A 21,420-nucleotide genomic window follows, 5' to 3' on the forward strand; every position below is an offset into this window, starting at 1 on the left:
TCTTCAAACCAGTCGCGAACAGCTGTGGTCTGGTGGCACGGTGCCTTGCCATCCATTATAATTTCATCGTTGTTTGGGAACATCAAGTCTATGGTCAGCTGAAAATGGTCTTTAGGTAACCGAACATACCATTTCCGTTTAATGATCGGTTTAGCTTGACCACAGCACACCCAGTTCATCCATGTAAACAAACACAGCCCAGTCCGTTGTGGAGACACCATCAGCTTGCACAGTGCATTGCTGGCAACTTGGGTCCGTGACTTCGTGAGGTCTGTGGTCAGTCGAACACTACCATCAGCTTTTACCAACTGAGATCTGAGCTCATTAGATTAGATCACGATTGGCCAGTCGTCTAGGGTCAAACTGATATGATCACGAAACCAAGAGAACCGCTGCAGGCGATATCGTGCTGTTAGGAAATGCAGCGTCGGTCATCTGCTACCATAGCCAATTCAGACCAAATTTCTCCGCACTGCTGTAACGGATATTTTCGTTGCCCGTTCCACATTGATTTCCGTGGTTATTTTACACAGTATTACTTGTGCTAATGCCGCTGCTCTCGGACATTAAGTGAAGGACATCGGCCACGGCGTTGTTCGCGGTGATGGGTAATGCTTGGAATTTGGATTCTCGGCACGTTCTTGACACAGTGGAGGTCTGAACAGTGAATTCCCTAACGATTTCCGAAATGGAACGTTCCATGCGACTAGCTCCAGCTATCATTCTGCTTTAAGAGTCTGTTAATTCCTGTCGTTCGGCCATAATAACATCGGAAACATTTTCAAGTAAATCACATAAGTATGAGTAACAGCTCCGCCAATTCACCCCATTTTGTAACTCGCGTACTCTGTACTATGCAATCTGTATGTATGGAATCGCTATCACATTACTGTCAACTCACTGTATTGAACACATTTTTCCGAAATTGCTTTTCCAAAGAAGACGAAGTAAGTATTCTGGAATTAAAATCGAGGGCTGCTGGCAACATGAGTAATTTAGCAGATACCCTAGGTGTAACAAAGCAGCTTAAAGTACTTAACGAAAGAAAGTGTTCGGTCATAAAACATACCAATAAGGTTCATTTCAGAATATGTTGATACAATACACACATACTTAGGAATCGTATACAACCACTCGCTCGACGGAAGATCCATAGCAGAAGACTGGAAAGTTTCCCAGGTCACACTAATATTGAAGAAAGGAAATAACGGTAAACACCTGAATTCAGAAAATTTCATTCCTGTGAAACGCAGCTAACTCTTTATTCGCACGAGGTAATGACTACTATCGACAGGGGATCTCAAATTGATTGCATGTTTCTAGATTTTCAGAAGGCTTTTTCCACCGGTACTCACAAGAGAATTCTGATCAAACTGCGTGCCTAGGGAGTATCGCTTGGTTTGAGGAACATTCTCGATAAATTGAGCAAATGATTTGGTTACCCAGATGGGCCGACAAAAAATCCTATCGAGTAAAACTGAAATGATATCCGTCGTTCCCCAGGAATTTGTTGTAAAGCCTCTGCTGTTTCTATCTACATAAACTATTTAGAAGACATCCTGTTTGCAGATGATTTTATTATTTACCGTCTAGTAAAGTCACCAGAAAATCAAAACCAATCGAAAAATGTAATCGAAAAAACCACGTTATCTGTACACTGAGGTGACAAATACCATGGGATAGCGATATGCACATATACAGATGGCGGGAGTATCTCGCACATAAGGTACAAAAAGGCCGTGCATTGATGGAGCTGTCCTTTGCACTCAAGAGACTTATGTGATAAAGGTTTCCGACGTGATTATGGCCTAACGACGTGCATTAATAGATTTTGAACAGGAATGATAGTTGGAGCTATACGCATGGTACATTAGATTTTGGATATCATTAGGGAATGTAATATTCCGAGATCCATAATGTCAAGAATACGCCGAGAACACCAAATTTCAGGAATTACTTCTCATTGCTGACAACGCAGTGACCGACGGCCTTCGCTTAACAACCTAGAGCACCGGCGTTTGCATAGAGTTGTCTGTGCTAACAGACAGGGACGCGGAAATCAATGTGGGACGTACGAAGATGTATCCGTTAGGACACTGAGGCGACATTTGGCCTTAATGAACTGTGGCAGCAGACAATTGTTGCTGCCTTTGTTAACAGCAAGATTTCGCCTGCAGCCCCTCTCCTGGGCTCATTATCATATCAATTGGACCCCATATGACTGGAAAACCCAGGCCTACTCAGTTGAGTCCCGGTTTCAGGTGGTAAGAGCTAATGGTAGGGTTCGAGTGCGGCGCAGATCCCGCGAAGGCAAGCACCCAAGTTGTCAACAAGGCACTGTGCAAGCTGGTGGTGGGTCCATAATGGTTTGGGCTGTGTTTACATGGAATTGACTGGCTGCTCTAGTCAAAGTGAACCGATCACTGACTGGAAATGGTTACTTTCGGCTACTTGAAGACGACTTGTTCGGCTACTTGGCGAAATTTTGCAGGCATTTATGGACTTCATGTTTCCAAGCAACTATGAAATTTTTATGGATGACACTCCGCCATGTCACCGGGTCATAGCTGTTCGCGATTGGTTTGAAGAACATTCTCGATAAATCGACCAAACGATTTGGTTACCCAGATCGGTCGACATAAATGCTATCGAACATTTATGGAACAAATTCGAGGGGTCAGTTCGTGGACAAAATCCTGCACTGATAATGCTTTCACAATTGTTGACGGCAGGGGTCTTCCAACGACTTGTTGAGTACATGCGACGCCGAGTTGCTGCACTACATCGGACGAAAGGAGTTCAGACATGATATTAAGAGGTATCCCATGACTTTCGTCATCTCGTATACGTATGGTGCGAAAAGTGGCAATTGTCTCTCAATGAGGATGAGTTGTGAGGTCATTCAAGAGTACAAAAACAAAAAAACAAAAAGAAAAATCCCTTAAATTTCGGTTACGTGATAAATTTAGTTAGACTAAATATCCTGAAATTTCAGTAACGATAATGTAAATTTTAACGATCACATAGATAATGTAGTGAGAAAGAAAAACTAAGATTTACGTTTTACTGTCAGAAGGCATGGAACTTGCAACAGGTCTAGTAAACAGACTACCTTGTTTTTTTGTCTGCTCGAGAATTTCTGTACTGCATGGGAGCCTTACTAGATAGGTTTGACGGAGGACATCGAAAAAATTGAAAGGAGGGCATCTCGTTTTGTATTACTGCGAAATAGGGGGGAGAGAGGCATTGATATTATAAGCCAGGTGGGATGGCAATCATTAAGATAAAGACGTTTTCGTTGCGCAGGATCTCCTCATGAGTTTTCAATCACCAACTTTCTTCTCTGAAAGAGAAAATATCTTACTGACGCCAACCTACATAGGGGGAAATGATCGTCTGAATTAAATAAGAGAAATCAGAGTTTGTGCAGAAAGATTTAAGCGTTCATTTTCCACACGGTAGAGCCATAGTCTTAAGGTGGTTGTGCAAAGTCCGTAAGTGTGAAATGCAGAATAATCATGTAGATGTAGATCTAATGATAGTTACTACTGAAGTAAGTCGGTAATCTGACAATTTTTGTGTTTATGCACAACAAATAAAGAATCGAAGGTGTCTCTCAGTCAGTACTCACCAAATAATTTTGTTGAAATCTGAGTGCTTTCACTGGGTGTGTCGCTTTCCACCTGAAACAATAATTTGACAGCGTACAGACTATAAATTTCAGGAACAATCGTAAATATAGCGGAAAGCACAAATAAGCTTCGTAATAATTTTTTAATTGTTTTTTTTTGCTTTCATCACTAAAAAGCTAGTATGAATCTTTATTTTGCTAAAATTAGTTTCGACTACTTCAGAACTATCTGGCTGACTCTTAGTCTCAATTTACACCTTTACTCATAAGCGCAAAGTACATTACACACGTAATTAATTTGTGGAAGCAAGTGGGCCTCGTGTGTGACACATCATGCAGCAGTTGGTGTGCTGGATGAGAACTACAGGTGTAACGAGAAACGTCATTAATGCACTGAGAGAAATGCTGGTTTACTCACTGTCACTGCAGTATGCACGGGCGAGTATTCAATGTCGTAGTTCTGCGAGCGTAAGTTGTCGCCGTCCACCTTGAGACCAATGCGCCCTTTGAATCCAATCGACCGCAAGGACACCCTGTTACAACAACACAAACGTCGTCACACACACATATTTTGTGTACTATTGTGTTTACGAACATATATAACATTTTTTATCAAAACTGTATCTCGTTCCTGTGTCTATCCTTACTGGTAACCATTTGTTGAGGTTTTACCACGGGGACTTTTTATTGTTAAGCACATACCATTTCAAATCTGTCACTGTAGCACGCTGAATGTTTCTGTGTCTTGTACAAACACACCATCAAATATATTTTCATATGAAGAGAGGCTTTTTTCTTTGGTCAAAACAAAACTAGTCTTAACGTAAGACTGAAATTCAGCAAATTTAGAAGATACTGCGGGTACGTACGTTGCATGTTCCGAAATCGCTGCACCTAGAGAATTCCATTGTATCTAAGCAAACACTAAACAGGAACTACATTGGATTCTGCGTTAAATACATTAATGATTATTCTGCAGGTTCTGTTAGCGATAATTTTTCACTTCACTCGTATTCTTCGACAGCAATGTGTCATCACATGTACGAGAGATGAGTCATAATACATACGAAGTATGTGTAAAATATTCGACAGGGCTTGTTACCACGAGCATCGTTCTAAAATGGCTGAAAACAACCTTTGGAACTCGTTTGTAGGTACTTAATACCAGGCTAGGCGTAAGTGGCATTAAATGTCGATGTAACTTCTAAGAATTCAGAGGAAGCTATTTGTGAAGTGTGATGGTAAAGTCCATATTCCGCAAGTTTGAGGTCTACGGCAAGCACTGGAATTTAAAGTAGTGTTCTCAAAATCACAGTAATATCGTGTTCTTTTGACAAGCATCACTGTCGCTCTCAATGTCTGTGGTATTGAGGTAATCCGAAACTTTCCTAACGCTTTGTAGAATGGTTACTAGTCTCCACGAAGACGCAGTATGACATCAATCTGAGTACGAAAATCAACAAATGCCGCCGTCCTGGAAGGAAAACTGTGCTATTGCTGTCAACGATGTGATTTGCTTGAGTAGTCATTTCTTTTTTCAATTGATCAGTGACCATGTTACAGAGCTTCCTAACTTTCTACGTGGTAATTTCTTGGGTTGCTAGAAGCACTCCTATTAGTCACCTTCGTTGCATTACTTTGCTACGTCTACGCATTTCACGTGGGTGTACTCATTCGCAAAGTACAGTTTCAACCGTAGTGTGTTGACTACCAATCTTTTATCTGCGTACACTTGACTTCCTAGCGTAAATTAATTTTCGATATTTGGGAGCAAACGGGAATTATTTGTGACAATCTATCCGGTGGTCGAAGCGAAAGTCGAAGTCAACACACGAAATCCGAAATGAGCTGATCTCAGATATCAATGCCACTTATCGTTTTTTATGTTCTAATGCGCGCAGATTAGTGAAGAAGATTTGGCAAGTTATTTAATCAATCAGGTGAAACACGTTTCTCAGTCTGTTAATCAAATAACTTCTTTCAAATTCAAATACTTTTCCAGTGAAAAAAGAATAAACTTTTCTGATCACTTTATGTACACAGATTTTAAGTATGTGTTCATTTTGCGAAGAACGCTTCTTTTGCAGAATGTCATCTAGATTCATTTAAATTTTCAGTGGTAGGTGGGTGGCATAACATGTGTTTGGTTCCTGTGTTGTCCTGGAACCTCATTTGCAGAGAAATTCTTTTACTTCTGGCACATTTTGCGCCATATCGATCATTTGCGATAAGTTAAAACTGTATGTCGGCAGAGGACTCGAACGTGCATAGCTGCCTTTACCTTCAGTGGACTTTGCTCTACCATTTAAGTCACTCGAGTGCTTCAGCTTGCTGCAGGTCAATGAGCATGCTCCATACTAGCATCTGGAAGAGTATGGCCACTAAAGGCAAGTGTCTGGGCTCGAGTCCTGACCGACATACAGTTTTAACTTACCACAAACGATGACATAACCTCGTTTGTGTTTATTTTCGATTCTTAATATTTACGTCGAAAGACTGGTGGTTCCACTTAGATCCTAAACGTTATGATTTATCAAAATAATGGTAAGATAACAAGTAATGCTTGCCAGTTGTTCCATCGTAATAATTTCGCCGTTGTTTGAAACACAAGAAAATGTGAATTACATTGAAACAAGCGTGATTTTCTGTGGGCGCATTGGTTAGCGGGAAGAAAGGAAGGAGGCACTCTACCCGAAAGTGCCGCGGCTGAAGGCAGGCAGCATCCTGAGGATGGGGTGCGACACAATGGAGTAGTTGCCCGCGATGGCGATGGTGCCGATGCTGCCTTCGACGACCATGTTGAGGAACGGCAGGTCCACTTTGCAGGATGTCACGTTGAGAATTGGTGTCGATATGATCTCAATACCGTTCAGCTCCCTGAAACAGGATGGTCTCTGCAGCAGACATCGCAAAGAAAGCTGAGCGAAAGTCTAGTGAGGGGTCTAGCGCTACATGTCCCATTACCTATGCACGTGTTATCAAAACCATGTTGTCGCGTTGTATTACTTAACATCTGAGGTCATCAGTCCCCTAGACTTAGAACTACTTAAACCTTTAAACCTAAATAACCTAAGGGTATCACACACATCCATGCCTTAGTCAGGATTCGAACCTGTGACCGCAGCTCGGTCCCGGACTGAAGCGCCTAGAACCGCTCGGCCACAGCGGCCGGTATAGTTGTCAAAAGCACAAATTACAAATGACATTTTAAATACAAACCTAGACATTTCATAGACATCCAAGTTTACATACCAAGAAACCAATACAATACACGGTACCTTGACAAGTGACAACTCCACTTATACACATTCAGTTGAAATGATACTTTGTAATAATTTTGTTTTTGATGCATAAATTTGGTTGTCTATGAATCTGGTTTGTACTTAATACGGACATGTAATTTGTGCTTGCATTACAATTGTAAACTTTTGGAAACTGGAAGTTTGTGGTAAGATCCTAAGGGACCAAATTACTGAGGTCATCGGTCCCTAATCTGTCACATTACGTAATATAGCTTAAACTTACTTACGCTAAGGACAACACACGCACCAATATCCGAGGGAGGACTCGAACGTTCGACGGGGAGAGCCGCGCGAACGTGACAGTACGCCCAAGACCGCGCGGCTACCCCGAGCGGACTAATCTTCTGTTTGACAGATATTCTGATAATGGTTTTTCCTGAAGAGCGTCGACTAAGTTTTTAAAACATGTGAACTCTTGTTACTTAGCGACCTGAAGCAGTGTTAATGCAATTGTGTAATAGTCACAGGCATACTTCTACCTCATATTATGCTATATGCCGATCTGAATAGCTAATATTACAGTTTATGGCTGACGTACAGAAAGTGATAACATTCTCAGAGTAGTGCCTTCCCTTTCTTGGCACATAGTCTGACAAATTACAAGGAAATCATAAATTTGATAATGTGGAATGAAGCTAACATGACCTTAATAGCAATACCTCTGACGATGAATACTAGCTTTTAACATGAGAAACACCTTTACGAAACACAATATTGATTTTAATTTTGATTTTATCTATGATTAGGTGAAAGTGCGTCAATAACCTCCTTGCAGTACAGTTATTGTACTAACATATTTATGATGCTGAAGACACTTATTTCTTCTGCTACGTAAAAATTTGTGTGTTGTTGTTGTATGTGGTTGAGCCAGACTTGTTGAAGATTCATTCAATATTTTTATGTAGTTACGTACTGTTCATAAAGGTCATGATCAGGATTTATAACAGTGAGTGGAGCGGGAACATGCTGACCACAAGAACGTCAAGGAATGTAACCAACAACGTACTGAAATAGGACATTCGTGAAATCTAAAGTACTCATACATTTAGCAGCTACTTACACCGACGTTTCCTTAGTAGGCTGGAAGAAGATGTCCTTGAGGATAGCCTGCAGGGATCTAAAGGCGGGCACGGGTGGCATAGTCTTGGACGCCTGTAGTAAATACAGAAACAAAAACCTGTCATTCTCCCACCTCAAGAAGTGAAAACACCTCACTAATCATGATGTTAATCGAAACATTTTCTAGTTCTTAGCATGAATTTTCTGACGAAGTAACCAGAGAAATAAAATATGTGTTACGTAGTGCAGTATTATTGTTGCTACAGACCGACAACTTGTTTTATCTATTTTTACCCACACAAAACGGACAATAAGGAAATACATTTATCTAGAATGCATCAAATTTTAAACTGTTTTCAGTTTTAAAAGAAAGCGTTTTTTTATTTGCTCTTGCTGAAGCTATGAGACAAATTATTTGCCGGATATCCATTGTACTAGTACAGGTAGTCAATATTCTGTCTAATAATACTAGTGAAGCCAAGTAGAATGGCTACTTCTGCAAGAATTCTTCAACAACGATGTTACTAAATGAATAAAACTAATATGAATATTTCAATCGTGACTATTTCTGTATTTTAAGTGTATAAATAAGAGACAATAGCACTTACGTCAATAATGTGAGCATTAAAGCGCGGCTCAGCACTCTTCAGAGCTGTCTTCAAGGGCTCTTCAATAGCTGCGAACAGAAGTCCAATGGGATACTATGAGTGAAATTGCCGAAACAGCAAGCCGTAGAGTCATGTCTATTGCTCTAAATGTAAATGTTCCGAGGTATTCACTAACAGCCAACGAGAGTGATAACATGGGGTGAAGAGAACACTATTTTATCGGGACGTAGGGTGACAATAATACAATTTATAAGGAAGCAGTAATAGACAAGTGCGTTGGTGTTTGCATGTAAACTACCAGTTAAGAACTTGTTTTCTATCGCATGGTTTAATGAAACTACCGAAATGGGACGGTGGCAGATTTAGGAAAACCTACGTCACAGGATTCCGTTCACATTCGTATGCAACAACTCTATTTACGATTTAAAAAACCCTTCTATGTTGTTTAACCTATACTTTCCATATAAATAGAAGACTGTATCCTCACATGGCATTATATTCAATACTTTGAATCTGATACTACATTTAAACTGAGACTAACGCAAAATCTGAATTTCTTTTTTTGGTCATCAGTCTACTGACTGGTTTGATGCGGCCCGCCACGAATTCCTTTCCTGTGCTAACCTCTTCATCTCAGAGTAGCACTTGCAACCTACGTCCTCAATTATTTGCTTGACGTATTCCTATCTCTGACTTCCTCTACAGTTTTTGCCCTCTACAGCTCCCTCTAGTACCATGGAAGTCATTCCCTCATGTCTTAGCAGATGTCCTATCATCCTGTCCCTTCTCCTTATCAGTGTTTTCCACATATTCCTTTCCTCTCCGATTCTGCGTAGAACCTCCTCATTCCTTACCTTATCAGTCCACCCAATTTTCAACATTCGTCTATAACACCACATCTCAAATGCTTCGATTCTCTTCTGTTCCGGTTTTCCCACAGTCCATGTTTGACTATCATACAATGCTGTACTCCAGACGTACATCCTCAGAAATTTCTTCCTCAAATTAAGGCCGGTATTTGATATTAATAGACTTCTCTTGGCCAGGAATGCCTTTTTTGCCATAGTGAGTCTGCTTTTGATGTCCTCCTTGCTCCGTCCGTCATTGGTTATTTTACTGCCTAGGTAGCAGAATTCCTTAACTTCATTGACGTCGTGACCATCAATCTTGATGTTAAGTTTCTCGCTGTTCTCATTTCTACTACTTCTCATTACCTTCGTCTTCCTCCGATTTACTCTCAAACCATACCGTGTACTCATTAGACTATTCATTCCTTTCAGCAGATCATTTAATTCTTCTTCACTTTCACTCAGGATAGCAATGTCATCAGCGAATCGTATCATTGATATCCTTTCACCTTGTATTTAAATTCCACTCCTGAACCTTTCTTTTATTTCCATCATTGCTTCCTCGATGTACAGATTGAAGAGTAGGGGCGAAAGGCTACAGCCTTGTCTTACACCTTCTTAATACAAGCACTTCGTTCTTGATCGTCCACTCTCATTATTCCCTCTTGGTTGTTGTACATATTGTATATGACCCGTCTCTCCCTATAGCTCACCCCTACTTTTTTCAGAATCTCGAACAGCTTGCACCATTTTATATTGTCGAACGCTTTTTCCTAGTCGACAAATCCTATGAAAGTGTCTTGATTATTCTTTAGCCTTGCTTCCATTATTAGCCGTAACGTCAGAATAGCCTCTCTCGTCCCTTTACTTTTCCTAAAGCCAAACTGATCGTCACCTAGCTCATTCTCAATTTTCTTTTCCATTCTTCTGTATATTATTCTTGTAAGCATCTTCGATGCATGAGCTGTTAAGCTGATTGTGCGATAATTCTCGCACTTGTCAGCTCTTGCCGTCTTCGGAATTATGTGGATGATGCTTTTCCGAAAGTCAGATGGTATATCGCCAGACTCGTATATTCTACATCGTGAATAGTCGTTTTGTTGCCACTTCCCCCAATGATTTTAGAAATTCTGATGGAATGTTATCTATCCCTTCTGCCTTATCTGACCGTAAGTCCTCCAAAGCTCTTGTAAATTCCGGTTCTAGTACTGGATCCCCTATCTCTTCTAAATGGACTCCTGTTTCTTCTTCTATCACATCAGATAAATCTTCACCCTCATAGAGGCTTTCAATGTATTCTTTCCACCTATCTGCTCTCTCCTCTGCATTTAACAGTGGAATTCCCGTTGCACTCTTAATGTTACCACCGTTGCTTTTAATGTCGCCAAAGGTAGTTTTGACTTTCCTGTATGCTGAGTCTGTCCTTCCGACAATCATATCTTTTTCGATGTCTTCACATTTTTCCTGCAGCCATTTCGTCTTAGCTTCCCTGCACTTCCTATTTATTTCATTCCTCAGCGACTTGTATTTCAGTATTCCTGTTTTTCCCGGAACATGTTTGGACTTCCTCCTTTCATCAATCAACTGAAGTATTTCTTCTGTTACCCATGGTTTCTTCGCAGCTACCTTCTTCGTACCTATGTTTTCCTTCCCAACTTCTGTGATGGCCCTTTTTAGAGATGTCCATTCCTCTTCAACTATACTGCCTACTGCGCTATTCCTTATTGCTGTATCTATAGCGTTAGAGAACTTCAAACGTATCTCGTCATTCCTTAGTACTTCCGTATCCAACTTCTTTGCGTATTGATTCTTCCTGACTAATGTCTTGAACTTCAGCCTATTCTTCATCACTACTATATTGTGATCTGAGTCTATATCTGCTCCTGGGTACGCCTTACAATCCAGTATCTGGTTTCGGAATGTCTGCCTGTCCATGATGTAATCTAATTGAAATCTTCCCGTATCTCCCGGCCTTTTCCAAGTATACCTCCTCCTCTTGTGATTCTTCAACAGGGTATTCGCTATTACTAGCTGAAACTTGTTACAGGTCTCAATTACTTTCTCCTCTTTCATTCCTTGTCCCAAGCCCATATTCTCCTGTAACCTTTTCTTCTACTCCTTCCCCTACAACTGCCCTCCAGTCGCACATGACTATTAGATTTTCGTCCCCCTTTACATACTGCATTACCCTTTCAATATCCTCATACACTTTCTCTATCTGTTCATCTTCAGCTTGCGACGTCGGCATGTAAACCTGAACTATCGTTGTCGGTATTGGTCTGCTGTCGATTCTGATTAGAACAACCCGGTCACTGAACTGTTCACAGTAACACACTCTCTGCCCTACCTTCCTATTCATAACGAATCCTACACCTGTTATACCATTTTCTGCTGTTGTTGATATTACACGACACTCATCCGACCAGAAATCCTTGTCTTCCTTCCACTTCACTTCACTGACCCCTACTATATCTAGATTGAGCCTTTGCATTTCCCTTTCCAGATTTGCTAGTTTCCCTACCACGTTCAAGCTTCTGACATTCCACGCCCCGACTCGTAGAACGTTATCCTTTCGTTGATTATTCAATCTTTTTCTCATGGTAACCTCCCCCTTGGCAGTCCCCTCCCGGAGATCCGAATGGGGGACTCTTCCGGAATCTTTTGCCAATGGAGAGATCATCACGACACTTCTTCAATTACAGGCCACATGTCCTGTGGATACACGCTACGTGTCTTTAACGCAGTGGTTTCCATTGCCTTCTGCATCCTCATGTCGTTGATCATTGCTGATTCTTCCGCCTTTAGGGGAAATGTCCCACCCCTGGAATAAGAGAGTGCCCTGAACCTCTATCCGCTCCTCCGCCCTCTTTGACAAGGCCGTTGGCAGAATGAGGCTGACTTCTTATGCCGGAAGTCTTCGGCCGCCAATGATGATTATTTATCAAAATTTGGGCAGTGGCGGGGATCTAACCCGGGACCGAAGACGTTTTGATTATGAATCAAAGACGCTACCCCTAGACCACGGGTACCTCTAAAAACTGAATATATAAATTTTAAAAAATGGGAGATTTGGACAAAACTTGTAATTATACCACTGATTCGGATCTTTGCAACGAGGACGTCTACTTTCACGAAGTGCAGTTAGCTTTACTCATGAACAAATTACTGCTCTGTTTCAAATAAACATTATTTAACGTTAATAGCTTGCGACCTGTGCTAAAGACATTTATCATCACTTAGATGAAAAGTATGCAATGCTTGAAGAATTTAGATTCACTGTAAGTGTTAACTTTCTGAGACGCCACATTTCATCTTAACAGATCTCGAACAGAAACATAGCAATTTCATTACAAAAATTATTTTGAGGAGATACTTTCAGTGATTTATAATTCTGTAAAAATAGAACTCTACAAATTACAGGAATAAGTTAGCATTAAAAAGGAGCTACTTCGTTTCATAGATTGGATCTATGAAAAAATTGAAGCATATTGCAAAATCTGAAGAATTTCGATTCACTAAAATGGGTTTGCTTTCCGAGACGCCATATCTCATCTTATCACGTCTCGAACAAAAAAACAGCATGTTCATTAAAAAATTTTTTTTTTGTGGACATAATTTCAGTGATTTACAATTTTTTAAAAATAGAACTTTACACATTACGGGAGTAAGTTAGTATTAAAAAACAGCTACTTTATTTCATATAATGGATCCATAGAATAATTTCAATTAGAATGTATTTAGTTTCCAGGATGTACACGATAATTTCCGATTCATACTGCAACGAGTGCCGCTTCTAAATGAAATGTACCGTTATCTACTAAATGAATCTTCTCATTCCCCGTGAAGGTGTGATACTGAAATGTGTAATTCATAATTGACTGCGCGTGATACGTCCTGAAAGATGAAACATTATGAAACAGAACAAGATATAATCAGAAATTAGGTAACGTACGTTACAGCGACATACCTAGGAAGGAGCCTTGCTGCTTGGTTGGCATGGCGGCGGTGTTTCCTGTCACAAACAGCAACAGCACAGCAGGGATGGTTCGCATGATGTCGGCTGCGCAAAACACCAACGCTCTGCGTAATCTCTGCAAACAGAGTAACCAAGTACCCAGATTTTACGTGAGGCTGGAGACGGAAAATGCTAAAATTCTTGATAAAAAGTGGGAGAATTGAAATTTTGGATGTCAATATTTTAATTTTCTTCCTTGAAAGGTGCACGAGTCATTGTGTTATAACCAGTACTTACAAAGATAAGTATCGTTTTGGGCGCTCGTGGCACCATTACGGACAACGTCGCATTTCCTGCCTGTAATTATTACTATTAATATTATTATTATTAAGACATGCACAAATTCATCGGCACAGCCTCCTTTAGCTTACTATGTGCAGTGCCTCCCCAGTGCTCAGATTCCTTCGCTCACACGTGGGTGGTCTGCGAGCTACCCACCTCCGGACGCTCTAACTTCTTCAGCGAGCTCTAAACATACCTTTCACACAAACGTCTTTAAATGTGGATGTAGGCGGACTTCAAATAGCACGAGTTCTGATGACAACTATGAATGTTCCAAAAATCCGTATTTAAAGTGCCTATGTTTACCTGATTCGCCTTCGTGCTATAAAATGACTTGTTTCATTCAATACCTGCATTGTTCTCACGTATTTTTTCATTATATCGTTGCTAAAGGCTAACAAGACATTTTGAAGTTATTTTCTTAACAATAAGAAGTCAATCAATGCTCACAATTTCATTTCTCATCACGGGAAACAAGAGACACCATCTTTCCGCCAGATGAAATGGAGTGGCCACCACCTTTCGATAATTCCTTTCACAACAGTATTGTTTTTGACTAGAGGTTATGATCCACTGATCAGCCCAGTAATTCATTTTTTCTTTTTGTAATGATGCTGCTTATAAACTTATATTAGTGTTTGGTCAATATTAATATACACCGATACTCCACAAAGCTTTCTTTCTTAATGTGATACGTACCGTACTATTACTTCCATGTTGTATGGTGTGAACCATTTCCATACAGTTGCAGTCGTTGTTTATCCAGTGACGTATTGGGCAGGTTGAGATTTTTGTCTTTTGTGACTGCAGTTTTTTTAGACCTTCTTTACCTAAAACATCTTCAGAAGCGCGGATCGTTTAAATTTTGATAATCATTTCTCGATTGTCTGCAGTAAGGTTAGACTTGTTATAACCCATCATAAACTTTTGCTAATATCCGATGGCGATAAATCGTCCAAAACAAAGAGCTGAATGACAGCTCTGTATACGAGTTGATGTATTTGATCAATACACGTCCGATACGGTTACTTTAAGAAGACCATTAAGTAAAACATTTCCGTAGATAAACTGGCACTCTATATTCGTTACTACCGAAAGTGTACCAACGAAATTAAATACAAAGATAGAAAAAAGCCAAAACACCTAAAACTAATTAATGTAGAACAATGGAATTTCGGGATGCATTTACATTACTAACAGTGCAAGATCGCAGGATAATGCAAACGAGAGATAAGCAACTGTAAATGTGAAATTCTGGTACATTAATAATCGGTGTAACAGCCAGAATGTTGAATGCAAATAAACAAATGTGCGTCATTATGTTATAGAAGCGCCAGATATCAGTTTGTGGGATAGAGTTCCATACCTGTCGCACTTGGTTGGTCCGTAAAGAGACGATTGTTGCTATTTGTGGATGACGCTGGAGTTGACGTCCGATGATGTCCCATATGTGCTCGATTGGAGATAGATCTGGTGATCGAACAGGCCAGGACAACAAGTCGACACTCTGCAGAGCATGTTGGGTTACAACAGTTATATGTGGGCGAGAGTTATCCTGTTGGAAAACACCACCTTGAATTCTATTCATGAACAGGAGCACAGCTAGTCGAATCACCAGACTGACGCACAAATTTTCAGTCAGGCTGCATGGTATTACCACGAGAGTGCTCCTGCTTTCATACAAAATCGCACCCCAGGCCGTAACTCCCGGTGTAGTTCCAGTGTGTCTAGCACGCAAACAAATTGGTTACAAGTCCTCAACTACCTTCCTTCTAACCAACACGTAGCCATCACTGACACAGATACAGAACCAGACTTCATCAGCAAACGCAACAGATCTCCGACCTGTCCTTCGATGAGCTCTCGCTTGACACCAATGAAGTCGCAAATGGGGATGGTTTGGGGTCAACGGAATGGACGCTACGGGGTGTCTGCTTCGGACCTTTCCTCGAAGTAACCGATTTGTAAAACTTCGTTGTGTCACTGTGGTGCCAACTCTTGGTCGAACTGCTGCAGATGCAGTACGATGCACCAGAGCCATACACCGACCACGATGGTCTTCCCTCTCGGTAGTACCAGGTGACCGTCCGGAAACAGGTGTTCTTGCGACCGTACATTCTCGTAACCATCGCTGCCAACAATCACATGGCTACATTCCTGCCAAGCCCCTCTGCAGTATCGCAGAAGGAACATCCAGCTTTTCGTAGGCCTGTTACATGACCTCGTTCAAACTCAGTGAAATGATGATAATGGCGTCTTTGTGGCCTTAAAGGCGTTGTTGATTAATATTAACTTACCAGGCCAATTTCAAAGGTAACAACTCGCACGAGCGCTACAGCTTGTATTTAAAGTAAACTTGATTTGAATCCTTACAGTGGCGCTACTATTGCCATCACGTTCGAGATCTAGTAACATGCCTACAAACTGTCGTTTACGTCGCACAAATCCTTGATTTTGCGATGTTTTTACCGCCAGTGCAAGTCTGGATTGCAGCTGCAGTGAATTCTTGTGTCCATGCAGTGTTCCAGTGCTAGAAATATATAGCATTCTGATAGGTAACGCTTTTTCGTGAACCAGCAGTGACACTGACTGGAGTAATTCAACTTTTAGGCCTTCATACTTACATTGCACTGCAGTCAGTTGTTGGGTGACTGTCGAAGTTTATTCAACGGAAACATTTGCTAGCTACAGTTCCGGATCTATATTACATTGTGTTCCATTATCATTATCATCATCTCTTACTGAAATCGATAACCAAGAGAGAACTTCATGACGTGGATGAAAAGACAAAATCAATAATTTAGCATGACTCAGTACCAACACTCTTCCAAGTATTTTTCCGTTTGTGTTTCTTTAAACAAACTCCAATTGAGCGTCCACAAGCTTACATGTAACCACGACCTTCTCGTATGTCGCATGGGCTTCTAGCAATGAATTTCTGCTTTTTAACGACCAATTAGGTATTCTACACATTTCTTACTCACACGCAAGATGTATCTGGTGTAAGTGCAGATTTTTTTTTTATAGGTGACTGAGGATAGCGTGCTGAATAACATTACAACAGTATTTAAATCATTTGCAGACTAATAATTGTAGCTATTGGAAATTGTATGTTTTTTAGGCTGATTAGTACCTCCAAGTACACGGGGCAAGAGAAAGCCATTAATGCTTATTTTCCCCTGGGCAGCGGCTCAGGTATTGCAGTGAGGACGCATGGGCACAAAACGGTTAGTGTATACCCGATACGCGTTGCCCACCTAGTGGCGCAGTGACGATTATGCAGAAAGTAGCAGTCGTAAAGTCTGTGACGTGTCTGCGTGTAGACTGTTGGACGCAGAGAAAAAGCAACCAACACAATGATGTGTGTACATATTAAGGCACCACATATAGAAATATCGGCAGTTATACTCGTTGCACCCTGTATATTTGTACAGTGTTCAGGAACGGACTGCAGAACGAGCAAGTACCGATTCGATAACCAACTGAGGCCTTGTAGCACAGGCAGTTTCCGAAAGATGCACACGGTTTCACAAGAGCACAGTTTCTGTGTGAATGAAGCTTGAAACTTGGGGTCAGATTTAAGTAACGCATCGTAATTAAAATTTTACCTTGGTGACAGTTTATACACTCCTGGAAATGGAAAAAAAGAACACATTGACACCGGTGTGTCAGACCCACCATACTTGCTCCGGACACTGCGAGAGGGCTGTACAAGCAATGATCACACGCACGGCACAGCGGACACACCAGGAACAGCGGTGTTGGCCGTCGAATGGCGCTAGCTGCGCAGCATTTGTGCACCGCCGCCGTCAGTGTCAGCCAGTTTGCCGTGGCATACGGAGCTCCATCGCAGTCTTTAACACTGGTAGCATGCCGCGACAGCGTGGACATGAACCGTATGTGCAGTTGACGGACTTTGAGCGAGGGCGTATAGTGGGCATGCGGGAGGCCGGGTGGACGTACCGCAGAATTGCTCAACACGTGGGGCGTGAGGTCTCCACAGTACATCGATGTTGTCGCCAGTGGTCGGCGGAAGGTGCACGTGCCCGTCGACATGGGACCGGACCGCAGCGACGCACAGATGCACGCCAAGACCGTAGGATCCTACGCAGTGCCGTAGGGGACCGCACCGCCACTTCCCAGCAAATTAGGGACACTGTTGCTCCTGGGGTATCGGCGAGGACCATTCGCAACCGTCTCCATGAAGCTGGGCTACGGTCCCGCACACCGTTAGGCCGTCTTCCGCTCACGCCCCAACATCGTGCAGCCCGCCTCCAGTGGTGTCGCGACAGGCGTGAATGGAGGGACGAATGGAGACGTGTCGTCTTCAGCGATGAGAGTCGCTTCTGCCTTGGTGCCAATGATGGTCGTATGCGTGTTTGGCGCCGTGCAGGTGAGCGCCACAATCAGGACTGCATACGACCGAGGCACACAGGGCCAACACCCGGCATCATGGTGTGGGGAGCGATCTCCTACACTGGCCGTACACCACTGGTGATCGTCGAGGGGACACTGAATAGTGCACGGTACATCCAAACCGTCATCGAACCCATCGTTCTACCATTCCTAGACCGGCAAGGGAACTTGCTGTTCCAACAGGACAATGCACGTCCGCATGTATCCCGTGCCACCCAACGTGCTCTAGAAGGTGTAAGTCAACTACCCTGGCCAGCAAGATCTCCGGATCTGTCCCCCATTGAGCATGTTTGGGACTGGATGAAGCGTCGTCTCACGCGGTCTGCACGTCCAGCACGAACGCTGGTCCAACTGAGGCGCCAGGTGGAAATTGCATGGCAAGCCGTTCCACAGGACTACATCCAGCATCTCTACGATCGGCATCTCTACGATCGTCTCCATGGGAGAATAGCAGCCTGCATTGCTGCGAAAGGTGGATATACACTGTACTAGTGCCGACATTGTGCATGCTCTGTTGCCTGTGTCTATGTGCCTGTGGTTCTGTCAGTGTGATCATGTGATGTATCTGACCCCAGGAATGTGTCAATAAAGTTTCCCCTTCCTGGGACAATGAATTCACGGTGTTCTTATTTCAATTTCCAGGAGTGTATGAATGAATGGTGTGTGTTCTTGCAGTCATGTCCAAAAGAACAGATACCGCGCGGAATCCGCAGCTGTGATACGTATTATGCCAGCTGTAGATGGAAGGGGGAGATGGGAGGAAAGGGAAGGAACTAATAACATGAGTTGCGTGTGGAATCAGCGCCAAGAGTGAAAATGTGTGTTGGACCGGATCTCGAAACCTGGAGCTGATGCTTATTAGGCAGTAGGTTGAACCACTGCTCCAATAGGACATAGTGTTTATCGCAAATGCAAGAATTATCTCGGCACGGTCCCTGGCTGACTCCCAGCTCACTCACAGTCCCTGTCCATGCACTCCATGCTCGCTAATTTTAGGTTCCCGCTGGAAATCGAATGTACGGTACATGTTAATTTGCATTGAAGGTTGTGGATTCATAGCCCAACGAGGTGAATCAATTACATGAATGAGTGGTGGGGAAACTCAGTTTTAGATGCATACCCATGACAAATTATTTGCGAAAATGCAGTGGAATTAAGTCTGTCACATAAACTGAAGAAGATTAGAAATATCATAGGTCTCGACATTAAGTTTAAAATGTAATGGAGGAAAACAGCAACGAGTTACAGTAATACAACAATGTTCCAAATTTATTAACAGTCGATCGTCGTGTAAACGTTTTGCGATTATAGAAGAGAGCAAGGCAATACTGCCTGCACATGTGGTACGAAAAAATATCTATAAATTGTAAATATGGAGCACCGGACATGGAGTCGGCGTACGAGAAGACGACTAATACTGTACCAGGGCAAGAGTTATATGCGCACTTATTTCTCCACCAATTAAGTGGATTTGGAACTAACCATACAACTTTTTAATGCAGTACGTTGTAATATACAGAAGGAATTGTAACAGAAATAACTACTTGACGTGTTGTAATATCTAGAAACTTTTATTGTCCGTAAGCTAGAGTTCAGATCTTACAAGGGAACCTCCCCATCGCACCCCCCTCAGATTTAGTTATAAGTTGGCACAGTGGATAGGCCTTGAAAAACTGAACACAGATCAATCGAGAAAACAGGAAGAAGTTGTGTGGAACTATGAAAAAAATTAGTAAAATATACAAACTGAGTAGTCCATGCGAAGATATGCAACATCAAGGACACTCGGGGTCAAGGAGCGCCGTGGTCCCGTGGTTAGCGAGAGCAGCTACGGAACGAGAGATCCTAGGTTCAAGTCTTCCCTCAAGTGAAGAGTTTAATTTTTTATTTTCAGTTTATGTGACAAACTCTTATGTTTTCATCACTTTTTTGGGAGTGATTACCACATCCACAAGAAAACCTAAATCGGGCAAGGTAGAAGAATCTTTTTACCCATTCGCTAAGTGTACAAGTTAGGTGGGCCGACAACATATTCCTGTCATGTGACGCATATGCCGTCACCAGTGTCGTATAGAATGTATCAGACGTGTTTTTCTGTGGAGGAATCGGTTGACCTATGACCTTGCGATCAAATGTTTTCGGTTCCCATTGGAGACGCACGTCCTTTCGTCTACTAATCGCACGGTTTTGCGGTGCGGTCGCAAAACACAGACACTAAACTTATTACAGTGAACAGAGACGTGAATGAACGAACGGACAGATCATAATTTTGCGAAAATAAAATTTTCAGTCGAAGGAAGACTTGAACCAAGGACCTCTCATTACGCAGTTACTCACGCTAACCACCGGACCACGGCGCTCCTGAGCTGACGTTCTCCTTGATGTTGCCTATGTTGCCCATGGACTACTCAGTTTGTATATTTTACTAATTTTTTTCATAGTTCCACACAACTTCTTCCTGTTTTATCGATTGATCTGTGTTCAGTTTTTCAAGGCCTATCCACTGTGCCAACTTATACCTAAATCTGAGGGGGGTGCGATGGGGAGGTTCCCTTGTTAGCAGGTTTATCGCCATTTACAGCACATTCGCTGTTTTGGTCGCATGAGAACTATTCTTAGATGACGGTATCTGCAGCACAGTTTGCTTTTAGTGTGTAGTTTTTTAATCAACGCATTATGACAGGTTGATAACTGAAAGATAGATTCAATAAAACTAACATTTCAAGACAACTGGTTGCTGTTACTTTTATAATTGTTCTGTCTTTACCTTTCAGTCACAAAATTCGCAATGGAAAGGACAAAATTGGTTGTTAAAATCTACAGACATAAAATAGCACTGTTGAGCTTAGTTAGACGTAAGCAATAAGTAATTGTAATTATTTAACTCTCTTGTCATAAACTCCAATGTATGACACACACTAAGCAATGAATAATAATGTATCAAATTAGTGCTCGACACCATAGAATGCAGGCATTCAGTTTTAGTTTATAGGAATCCTTTTCAGTCGAACTTGCTTTAAATGTCGTTTTATACTTAAGAATGTCCTGCCACTTAATATGTTTACTTATACAAATGCGTGACGCCTTTTTGTATATAGAAGTGGGTAAATGTATCACACTAGTACCAATTTTAACAAAATAAGTGTAGTTCTTTAGTTTCAGTCCCTTTATGAGAACCTAAGTCGGGAAAGGTTTCCTGTCAGCTTAACATTACTGGAAATTTATCTTTATCCTAAGATAATATAAGATATACTAGGTA

The 21,420-nt window shown here is 41.8% G+C and overlaps 1 protein-coding gene across 1 annotated transcript in view; it reads right to left on the bottom strand.

Annotated features, from left to right (window-relative positions):
- LOC126174255 (uncharacterized) overlaps window positions 1-13,500 on the bottom strand; it is a 46,403-nt gene extending 32,903 nt beyond the window's left edge. The window contains exons 1-6 of the mRNA XM_049921024.1: window positions 13,416-13,500; window positions 8,601-8,668; window positions 7,994-8,085; window positions 6,323-6,508; window positions 4,050-4,164; window positions 3,632-3,683 (exon numbers count right to left, since the gene is read on the bottom strand). Coding sequence (XP_049776981.1) covers window positions 3,632-3,683; window positions 4,050-4,164; window positions 6,323-6,508; window positions 7,994-8,085; window positions 8,601-8,668; window positions 13,416-13,500 — 598 coding nt within the window. The remainder of the gene's footprint in view (window positions 1-3,631; window positions 3,684-4,049; window positions 4,165-6,322; window positions 6,509-7,993; window positions 8,086-8,600; window positions 8,669-13,415) is intronic.
- Window positions 13,501-21,420: the final 7,920 nt, after the last annotated feature.

Source organism: Schistocerca cancellata, chromosome 1, assembly GCF_023864275.1.
Source record: "Schistocerca cancellata isolate TAMUIC-IGC-003103 chromosome 1, iqSchCanc2.1, whole genome shotgun sequence".
In the NCBI taxonomy this organism is placed as follows: Eukaryota; Metazoa; Arthropoda; class Insecta; order Orthoptera; family Acrididae; genus Schistocerca; species Schistocerca cancellata.